General features: G+C 33.4%; 1 protein-coding gene across 1 annotated transcript; it reads left to right on the top strand.

Annotated features, from left to right (window-relative positions):
* The first annotated feature begins 5,605 nt into the window (after positions 1 to 5,605).
* On the top strand, positions 5,606 to 8,368 carry LOC145044903 (NADH-cytochrome b5 reductase-like protein). Its single transcript, XM_078993254.1, has 12 exons — positions 5,606 to 5,860; positions 6,363 to 6,405; positions 6,577 to 6,652; positions 6,755 to 6,814; positions 6,910 to 6,960; positions 7,032 to 7,086; positions 7,171 to 7,241; positions 7,375 to 7,426; positions 7,516 to 7,593; positions 7,674 to 7,763; positions 7,850 to 7,963; positions 8,034 to 8,368. Exons 1-12 carry the CDS (start codon positions 5,693 to 5,695, stop codon positions 8,157 to 8,159), a joined length of 984 nt encoding a protein of 327 aa, XP_078849380.1. The 5' UTR covers positions 5,606 to 5,692; the 3' UTR covers positions 8,160 to 8,368.
* The last annotated feature ends 3,418 nt before the right edge of the window (positions 8,369 to 11,786 follow it).

The raw sequence follows: 11,786 nt of genomic DNA, 5'->3' as shown, positions 1-11,786 counted from the left end.
ACAATAGGAGTACCCCGTTGTGTAAAAAGGATACCTCATGGTGCAAGTGAGAGTATCTTGGTGCAAGAAGGAGTGACCTTAGCACAACAACATCCTTATTGGTCTTTAGAAGATGGCGCAACAAGGTCCCCTTGTTGCTCCATATTACTCCCAAGTGCTCCAAACCTCTTCCAGGTGCTCCAAAACCCCTTCTGTACGACCCGTTTCTTTGGCACTTGATCCATTCCTTTTTTCAGACGATCCATTCCTTTCTCAGATGATCCGTTCCTTTTTCACATGCTCCATGAACCTTAAGTGCTCCATTGTGATCTAAGTGCTACATGTTGGACAAGACTTCATACCCTGACAAGATTATCAAAGTAAATGACTAAGCTAATCTTTAACACGTGGCTTAAGTGGAGAAATCTTATAGATCAATCTGTTATTAATACAACTTTTGATTTTGTGTATTTGTTACAATATATACATTCTAGTTTATAACCCATGGGAACCACGGTTACAAAATTAATTAAACTTTTAATACTAAAAACTCATAATTATTAATCAATTGTTTTAAATAAATTATTTTAAATAAACTATTAGTTAAGAGATTTTTTTAGTTATATAAATTTAGAATCGTTGATTTAAATAAATATGTGAAATTATATCAACTTATAATTTGTATTAATTTTATTTTAATTTTTATTATAATGTTATTAATTTAATGTAGTGGGATATTTATAATTTGAAATTTGAAATGGAAATCAATAGGTTAACAAGTAGCATGCCATTAATTAGGAGGTCTAATAGGGTGACACATGACAAATAGAGAATAAACCTATTATTTTATTAGAATAGAGAGATAATGAAAATAATAGAATAACAATGTACTTTTATACATCAACATAAAACATTCAAAGACTAATATAACTATAACGTCTGGTTCCCGATATGTATTTTAAATCAATTTATTCATTTTTGTACTGGAACTCTACAAGTTTGAGGCCCCAAACTATTCGAGTAGGAATGGAATTTGGACGCGGAACTTAAAGTCTACTCGACGAGTTGAGGGACTCAACTCGACGAGTAGGGCTGCCAGAATGAAACCCTAATTTCCAGGGTTTAACACCCTATTTAAACACCTTAACCTCCAAAGGCTGGCCTCATTTGCAGCCTCCATCCCTAGCCACGAAACCCTAATACACTTTTGAAAGTTTTGAGCCATTTTTGGTGCATTCTTGATGATTTGAAGAAGAAAAGACTAGAAGGAGCAAGGAAGTGTTGGAGAAGAGTAGATCCAGAAGTCTAGCTTCATTTCTAGTTCATCAGATGTATAAAGCTCCTATCTTGTCTATGATATGCTTGGATCTAATTTTAGGACATTTTCTCCATATTTTGGTCCAAGAATGCTAGCTTTTGGGACTGGGATGTCCTAAGTAATTACTCTTTCAGATATAGGGTCTAAAAGGACTTTCATGGCATAAAGGTGCAAACTTTATGGCCATGGAAGTCCCATGCAAGCTTTAGGACGACATTTTTGAATTTTAAGCTCCGAAAGGCCATGCATATGATGTCTATGGTCTAGATCCCGATTTTTATGCTTTAGTTTGAAGTCTTATGGTTTGTGGATCAAGATCCAGGTCTTAAAGAACTAGGGTTTGAGCTAAACCCATTAAGGAAGGCTATTAACGGGTAAAGTTGGAAACTTTACCCTTAAAAGGACATTTTCAGTATGTAGATGAAGTATGGAACTTGGTTCTGAAGGATAGAAGCTTAATCTGTTAAGATGGCTTAACAAACTGAAGAAATCGTCGAGTCCATGGAGAAACTCGACGAGTTAGGTTGAAATATCCCGATTATGTAAAGGGGAAACTCGATGAGTTCAAGGACGACTCGAAGAGTAGAATGGGAAAGTATCGATACTATGGACAAAAGGAACTCGACGAGTTAGATCGCGGTTTCTAAGTTTTATGATTTATGGAACTCGACGAGTTGATGGGTCGACTCGGCGAGTTGAGTCAACTCAGGAAGTTTCCTTTGACCAAGAGGTTGAATTTGACCAGGATGTTGACTGTGATTTTGAATTTGACCAAAGTTGGCCCTTAAGGGGTCATGAGTATGGAAGGATAATTAAAGGAAATGTTTATGTGTAGGAATTTTGAGAGAGATTGATTTCAGAGCAGGAGTCTTTGCAGCTGTTCCCAATTATCGAGGTGAGTTACCTTCCAGTAGAAGTGGGTCGAAGGCACCAATGTCGTCCCACTAGTAGTTGATTATAGTTGAGATGATTGTCTTTGTGATAATTGTCTAGTATGCCACTATTGGTTATGCTTATGTGCTAGTATGATATAATATTATGTGATAGTGGTAAGAGGGGTAGGTTAGACCCCATAGCCGGTTGAGATAAACCGGAGGGTATGTCGGGTACCCATATATGTCTGACGGTATCGTATGATGTGTTATTATGTGGTAGCGATATGGGTGAAATAGTCCCCATAATCGGTTGAGATAAACCGGAGGGTAGGTCGGGCACCCAGATATGCCTGGCAGGGTAGGTCGAGCACCCATATATGCTTGACAGGGGTAGGTCGAGCACCTCGATATGTCTAACAAGGGTAGGTTAAGCACCCACATATGCTCAACACGGTAGGCGAGGCACCCAAATGTACCTGGTAGTATGTTTATTGTATGATATGTAGTATAACGGGGGAACTCACTAAGCTTTGTGCTTACGATTTCAATTTTGGTTTCAGGTACTTCCTCTTCGAAGGGAAAGGAGCCGACATGACTGCAGAACATCACACCAGGATTTCCACACATGAGATCTATGGGATTTATACTCTGATATTATTTTGTCATGACATGTTTTGATTATGGATACATTGGTTTTTGATATGAGTAGTACTATGATGTTTTCAGACAAATGGTTTTATAATTATTAAATTAAAAATGAAATTTTTGGTCGAAAATATTGGGATGTTACAATAACATAATAACACATTGAAAGAATAACATTTACATAGTATATTAACAAAATGAGAATTAATTTCTTACTTGAGTTTCATGAGTTGAAGCATAATTTTCCATTACTAGACAAAGTAGAAATTCGTGAATCTTTAGAGATAATAGGAATGATCGATTTTTGAAAGTCTGAAATAATAGGAAGGATCGACAAAAGTGAATTTGAGTTTGGAAATAGTTGAGAAGATTGGTCGATTTTGAAATGATGAGAACGCGCGTAGTTTTTTTTTTTTTTTTTTTTAATGAACAACGATGACAGAAGTGTGGACCGTGATTTTGATTTATGACGATAAGAGAAAGGGGATGAGGAATCTTATTCAAGTCGAGTATTTAGAACTGAATAAACTCTTATTTGGGTAACCCGAACCGAATAACCCGAGAACCGAACAAGCAAATATAGATACCCGAAACCCGAATCGAATTGCTTATTCGGGCCTAATTTGGTTCGGTTCAGTTCGAGTTTTAGTTTGGTTTGGTTTTTTGGGCCTAATTAAGAGATTTTTAGTTATATTAAATTATAATCGTTGATTTAAATAAACACATGAAATTATATCAACTTATAATTTGTGTTAATTTTATTTTAATTTTTTATTCTAATGTTATTAATTTAATGCAATTAAAGTGAGATATTTTAAAATTTGAAATAGAAATCAATAGGTTGATAAGTGATATATCATTAATTAGGATGTCTAATAGGGTGATACATGACAAATAAAAAATAAACCTATTTTTTTTATTAGAATAGGGTGATGTAGATTTTGATAAAACAAAATTCTCGTAATAGGCTGCCAAATTGAATTATATCTCTAGAAAACACCAATTAAAATTTCAATGTGATTTTGTGTATATGACTAAATGTAGATGGTATGATCACATCTACAACAAAAAGATTGTAGATAAACTATTTAGTAACAAGTAATGTTAAAATAAAAAATATAAACATAAAAGATATAAATTACCAAAATTAGGTGTTCATCATAATACATTTTTATAAAAAAAAAAAAATTATTCTTTGAAAGTAAATAAACATGATAAAAACTTTCTTCCATTTCATTTTTTAATACAACCATAGAAATGATTCTATTTATCTTGTGCATTCTTTGTTATATCATAAGGTGAAAGCAATTCTATTTCTCTATTCCAAACACCCCTAATAGTCTACTCCCAACCCATTTATATCCCAACCCCAACTTCAAGACTTGGAGTGAAAACAAATGTAACCAACTTTGAAGCCTCTTCTATCAACTTGTTGGATACAAACCCAAGTCCAAGATTTGGAATGAAATCAAATAGAACCAACTTTCAAATCTTTTTTGTCTACTTGAATGCTACTCTCAAAATAAAGACATTGCATTTTGATTTTCACAACAATCAAATCCCTACCAACTTTGTCACACATAAAGCCGGCCAAACATTCCAACTTAATTAGAAAATGTATGTTGCTGATATATGTAGGGGTGTTGATCGGGCACAATTTTCAGGTTTCGGGTAATTCGGGTAACGGGTCTTTTTGAGAGAGCTAGATATATGTGGTGAATCAAACCCCTCAAAACTTTCCTTAATTCACGACCCATCATCAAAAAGACATTGTCCAATAACTTCGGCCCATTAGCAGCAATAGATAAACGCAACCCAACTTCAAAAGCTTTATTCCTATTGTGACCTTCCAAATTCATCTAACATAAAACTAAAATCTTCCATTATAAGCTTAGTCTTAATTTTGCCACAAAAGTCCAAACCAACAATAAACCCATTATTTCGTCCAAAAACAATTAGATACAAAATAAACCACATATCATTTATTCTCATTTGTAACCCTTCAACCCTCTAAAATCCTTCAAATTAGATACAAAATCCATCTCTCGTTGGGTTATTAGGATTCATGTCGGTAAAAGTCCAAGTGATGGAGACTATAGAGGTATGTTAGTTGATGGATCATTAGAGTTTCTTTATATATATATATATATATATATATATATATATATATATATATATATATATATATATATATATATATATATATATATATATATTGATGGGTAATTAGCATTTTCACTTTGAATTTAGTTCTTTAGTATATTTGTTGCTCATTTATTTATTTTCGGTTTCTAAGTGTGGTTTTCCTTTTCTAGTTCATCATCAAAATAATTTTGGGGAAATAAATTATAATCAAACTTGTTAATTCTTTTGGTGTATCAAAAGTGATAATATGCTTTGTAATTTTGAATTTTAATGTATTTTGTAATGTGTGTGGGGTTTTTATTAGAAATGTAGAATGATCTTTTGTTTTTTGAAGTTGTTTTTATTGGTATTAAAAAATAGTAAAAAAAAATTCTCATTCAACGGATCCATTTAACAACCTTAATTATTCAGTTTCCACCGATCAACCATTAACCATTTGTAATTGTTTATTCCTTTGTTAATTCAATGACATAAAACATTATTGTTATTTTTTCTCATACACAACTTATAATTTTTTTATTTTTATTTTTATTTTAGTTATTTATTTAATTTTTTTTAAAGAGTTTTAGGATATATTCCATCCAATGGAGGATGGTAGAGTGGGTCTACGAAACTTACCGTGGACTGCATTTCAGAGGATCATTCTAACATTCTTCCTAATACCCTGAAAGTCGGAGTGGAACGTTAACCAAAACCCTCAAAATCTCAGTCCTTCTCTCTTCGATTCAAGATGTCGACATTCTTCAGGAGATTAAGCAAAGCAACGCCGATCGCATTTTCGCATGCTTTTCGGGGGCAATCGCAATCAAATTCAACGCATTTTCGATTTCCAGTTGGAGCAATCGCTGCCATCTCTGGTGGAATCTCGTATTTCTACTACTTTTCTGAGCCAAATTTGGTAGTTTTCTCCATCTTTTTGTACTTCCAGTTTAAATACAACACAAAACGTTTTTATATTTCTCTATGCCGTTGTGTGGAGACTGTGATATGTACATTCGGCAAGCTGAATCGTTAGTATCTGAAAATTTTGTTTTTAACATTTTATGTGATTTGAGACGTTAAGATTTAGTTTATTAGGTTTTTGTGCCTGCTAGTTCTTGACTACTGATTATTTGATTGTTTGCTTAGATCTTCAATTTGGTAGTTTTCTTCCTCTGTCCTATACTTCCGATTTAATTACAATAGGAAACTGAATGATAAGTATGTATATTGCTGTGTGGATAATATGATTTGTGCATTTGATAAGCTGAATCATTAGAAATCTGAAATTGTGATTTTCAGCATTTTGTTTGATTTGTGTTTGCTAGTTTGCTACTTAAGAGATGATTATTTGATTGTTTGCTTGGATCATCCAATATAAAGATCACTGATCAATTATATGTTTTTTTCCCCATTAACAGGCCCATCTAGATCAAATCAATGAAGAAACAGGTCCTAAAACTGGTAAGCTTCTTGTTTCAGCTTTTCTCATCTTGTCATGATATTTCCTTTCTGAAACAAATCATGATATTTAAACCACGAAATTAATCAAGAAACGTTTGCTTTTGGTCAATACAAATAAGTTTCTTTCCAATACACCTTTGAATTTAATAATGATGGTTTTGTGTATTTCAGCTCTTCATCCTGACAAATGGATAGAGTTTAAACTGCAAGAGAAAGCTAAAGTCAGCCACAATACACAGCTATACAGGTTATCTTCAATTCTTCATAATCCCACTTCTTTATTTTCTTTTATCAATATATTCTTGGAAGTAAAATTATGGAGTAAAATTTTTATCCACATTAATTTCAGGTTTTCTTTTGATCCAAATCTCCATTTGGGACTCGATGTTGCATCATGCCTCATTACAAGGCAAGTTTATGACTACCCTTATGGAATCAAATTTTTAATTTTTAGCTATATGCCACCTCATTCATATATTCTTTTTTTATTTATTTATTTAATAGGGCTCCATTAGGAGAAGATGCTGAAGGAAAAACAAAATATGTTGTTCGCCCGTAAGTTAAAGAGATATTTTTTACTTTTTATTCATGCTTAGTTATCAATTTTCATGAATGTTTATTTTCAGATACACCCCCATATCTGATCCAGATTCTAAAGGTTACTTTGATTTGATGATTAAGGTATGTAAAAACTACATTTTTGATTCTTGAAAAACTAAAATATTTTGATACTTATTAATTGTTTTACAATTTGTTTTTCTTCAGATTTATCCTGAAGGGAAAATGAGCCAGTATTTTTCAAAACTAAATCCAGGTGATGTGGTTGAAGTAAAAGGGTGGGTAATCAACCATTAGTCTGTTAAATTACTATTATACCCTCATTGAATTATATATATATATATATATATATATATATATATATATATATATATATATATACTTATGACCAACAAAATGTATCTCTTTCAGACCCATTGAGAAGATCAGATACACTCCCAATATGAAGAAACACATTGGCATGGTGAGTTAAGTAAAGCTAAATAAACAATATTCTTTATTTATTTATTATTTTTATTTTTCTCTAATTTTGTAATTCATATTTGTTTACAGATTGCAGGTGGCTCAGGAATCACTCCAATGCTTCAGGTTATTGAAGCCATTCTTAAGAATCCTGATGATAACACCAAAGTAAGTTTTTATTTTTATTTTTATTTTTTTATTTTTTTCATTTTTCTAAGTATAAAAAAAATAAATAAAACAAATTTCAGGTTTCGTTGATTTATGCGAATGTATCACCAGATGACATTCTGCTAAAAAAGAAACTTGACATGCTTGCTTCCAGCCACCCTAATTTGAAGGTAAATTAATACAACACAAAAAACAATAATTTACGATTTATTATTATTATTTTGAGATATAAAATAAAATGTTATTGAAATTGTAGGTATTTTATACTGTTGATAATCCATCAAAGTATTGGGTTGGAGGCACAGGTTACATATCAAAAGACATGGCCTCAAAAGGCTTACCTTCTCCAAGTGATGACACACTTATACTTGTAAGGATTCCAATTCCAATTCCAGTTCTAATTCCGATTCCTTTGACTGATTCCATTCCGTTGTGTTTAGGTGTGTGGGCCACCTGGAATGATGGAACATGTATCTGGTGGCAAAGCCAAAGATTGGTCACAAGGTGAGGTGAGTGGAGTACTCAAAGAACTTGGATACACAGAAGGAATGGTTTACAAGTTTTAAAAACATTGGTGAGTTAAATTGTATTTTTTTTTTTAAATACGAATAAATTAGTTGTTTTTTGTGTGGAAATGATTCCCTTTATGTTAGATTGGAATCATTGGATAATAGCAAAACAAAGTTGCAACAACAATGAATTGGACTAAATAACTTGTTGTTATTTATATACAGTACTTAGAAATATACTTTGAAGACTTTTTTGTTTAAAAGAATATATTCTTACAATCAAAGATAATCATATTATCGACTAATTTCGTTGAATATCAGAATATAATTATGAAGGATAAATAGTCATAATCATCTCAAGTTTTCTCACTAAAGTTTGGTATTTTGTTTGATATTTTCGACCTATTCTTAAACACTTCAAACGAAGGTTACATGTGACATCAAACATATCTTATAAAATTATTTAATTGTTAGCAAAAGTATGTATAATATCTTCAGCATTTTTTTAAAATCTTAATATTTGTAAGGGGTTATTCATACATTTGGAAGAAATTTACGAGTATTATTTATGGGTGTTTTTGGTTGATTTGGTTCTCATATCATTATTTTTCTTACAATGTTTCAATTAGGGATTATTTGAGATAAACTAATACAACATACGCTAAATTTAACTACAACATTCCTTTTTAAAAATATAGAAATATGAAATAAATAGAGTATTTAATTGTGCATGTGTAGATTTATAAATGTTATATTTAAAAGAGTTTTAAAAAGTTCTATGAATCTGTTTAAAACCTAATTTGAGTAACTTTTTAGAAATTTTCATGACAATCTAAATTTTTTTTTTATAAAAGAATTAAATAAAATAAGCTGAGCATCAAAAGTAACCTTATTCCCAAGGGTAATCGAACGTAAATCACTTTTGGGTAATTCAAGATTTCTCTCGTATCCTTTCCTAAATTCAAGATTTCTCTATCACCCTAGATCTAGACGATTATAATCTAGAAGATTATAATAAGAGATAATTGCACATTTAGTCAAATATAATAATTATTTTGTGGAAAACAGCAAAAATATATATATATATATATATATATATATATATATATATATATATATATATATATATATATATATATATATATATAAAATTAGCCCTTAAAATCGCAAATGTATTAAGTCCATCTGTGATTTTGCATTTCCATCTGCGGACATACACGTGTCTGATCGCAAATGGATTAATTCACTATATTTTTTAGAGAAACTTTCTTATACATGAGTTGACAATTCTATTCTATTTTGTGCAGCCGTTGGTTGGACTTACTTGAGGCATGTTTAATTAGATTGTACATTTTATTTCTACTACGGATAATACCACTTAAAGTGAATGCAACTCATTTCCGTTTTTTCTACGAATTACAACTAAAAGCTAATAAATTATTCTTAGCTATCATATTTATTGTTGTAAATAACAAACTAATAGACGCGCAAGGAAACCGACAAATAATATTGAGAATTATATGTCGATTAGTTGCGAATAATAGATCCAATTATTATTATTATATTTACCGAGTTTCGTCCAGAAACCAGATCTATCATTCTCGATTAGATCCGATTATAAGAAAGGTAGAAGAAGACTGTCCTGTTATTGGACGAATTAAACAAGACCGAAAAGTAAAACCGACCTGTTGATTGCTGATCTTGATCTTGAAACAACTGCACGGATTAGACTCTTGTCCTTAAAGGTTTTTACTTCGCTTGTACTGGCTGTAAGCAACAGAGTAAAACCCCAGGATTTAATGCAGCTTTATCGATAGTCCAACAGCACTGGAAATCGATAAACACAAAAACCGACTACTTGGAAACTAGGGAAAAAACGCAGAGAGAGGGAGGAAGCTTTCAGATTTCGAGAGTATCCATACGGCTCCTAGGGAGCTGTATTTATAGGTATCGTAACCCTAGAAGGCATCAAACAGACCCCCATAGGCCGGCCCTAGAAACCCTAGGGCGACAGCTTGCTCTCCAAGCAAGCCGTTTCCTGATCCTTCTAGAATACCCTGACTTGGCCTCCACGAAGTCAACGACGGTCAACCATTTGACTGGATCGGTCAAACCAGCTTGACCCGAACTCGTCAAAAATAAAAGCTCCTCAGCTCCCAGCGACCGATGCGTCGTGCGCCTAAATCGCACCATTTCGCACACTCGCGGCGTCGGCTAGTGCTAGGCTAGGCTAGGCGCGCGCGTGGGCTTGGCCCATTCCTTTGATCCACTAAAGCCTTTGAAGGCTTACCAAGGGAATAAGCTTATAAACCCACAAAAGTTTCTTCCCCCCACTAATGTGGGATACAAAGGAAATTACCAACTTGCAATTCCTTTATATATAAAGTTCCAACAATCCCCCACCAAGTTGGTAAGTTTCCTTTCACTCAGACAGATGATGTCACTTGGGTGTCACGAAGATTAAACCCTAGTTTAATGAGAACAAGAAGAGACTGATTCAATGGTATCCTTATAGGTTTAAACCATGAATCTAAATGACCTCTCCGGTTTACCCCCACACATCACAAGTCATATTTGTGTTCTCCCTGGGCGCTATTATGGCCATGCGCTATAAATCCTTTTCATGACCCTCTAGAAGATAAACCACTAATCTTCACTTGAGGCGGCACCACCTCTAGATCATATAGGCAAAGTTTTACAACATCTTCGTTGCTTAGATGTCTCCAAAACTATGTTAAGAGTCGTAACTCAACCTCATTCTCGGCAACGACGTACTATCCTACCTCACATGGATCTATCATGAATGATAGTACCTTCTAGCGTTAGTGATTTCGTTGTTATCCGTTAAACTTGAAAATTAGGAGCACTAATGTCAAGTTGGGTTTCCATCACTAAACGATTCTATTGTGGTTTTAGACCCATGACTCTCGTGGTAGATGTAACCAAATCTCTCGTCAGAGGTTTGGTAAACGGATCTGCCAAGTTCTTACTTGTCTTGACATAGACAACCTTGATGGTACCACTTTCAATTAGTTGTCTCACAAAATTGTGTCGCAGACCTACATGTCTTGACTTCCCATTATATACCGCATTATATACTTTAGACAGTGTGGCCTCACTGTCACAGTACATGGGTATTGAAGGCATCGGAACATCCCACAAACGGATATCCATAAGTAGATCTCGAATCCACTCTGCCTCTTTGCCAACTGCTGCTAAGGCAATTAGCTCCGCTTCCATCGTTGAATGAGCTATGCATGTCTGTTTCTTGCTCGCCCAAGAAATAGCACCACCAGCTAGAGTATAAATCCAACCACTTGTTGATTTTGAATCACTAGTGTGATCAATCCAGCTGGCATCAGAATAACCTTCAAGTATTCCATTAGATGACGAATATGTCAACTCAAAAGTACTTGTCCTTTTCAGATATCCTAGTACTCTACCCACTGCCTTCCAGTGCTCCATCCCTGGATTAACTGTGTACTGACTCAATTTGCTTACAACGAATGCGATGTCAGGTCGCGTACAGTGAGTAGCATACATCATACTTCCTACTGCACTAGCATATTCCAGTTGAGCCACTGCTCGACCAGAATTCACATTCAGTTTTACACTTGAATCAAAAGGAGTATTGAATTCCTTAATGTTTAAATGTTGAAACTTTGTCAAAATTTTCTCTATGTA

This window comes from Lactuca saligna, chromosome 5 (genome assembly GCF_052625555.1).
Source record: "Lactuca saligna cultivar CGN05327 chromosome 5, ASM5262555v1, whole genome shotgun sequence".
NCBI classification, from domain to species: Eukaryota; Viridiplantae; Streptophyta; class Magnoliopsida; order Asterales; family Asteraceae; genus Lactuca; species Lactuca saligna.
This window is presented reverse-complemented; position numbering and strand designations above follow the sequence as displayed.

Coding starts and splice junctions, on each gene's coding strand:
- LOC145044903 (XM_078993254.1), top strand. CDS start 5,693: ATGTCGACATTCTTCAGGAGATTAAGCAAAGCAACGCCGATCGCATTT. Junction 5,861..6,362: donor ACTTTTCTGAGCCAAATTTG/GTAGTTTTCTCC, acceptor CCCCATTAACAG/GCCCATCTAGATCAAATCAA. Junction 7,594..7,673: donor ATCCTGATGATAACACCAAA/GTAAGTTTTTAT, acceptor AACAAATTTCAG/GTTTCGTTGATTTATGCGAA.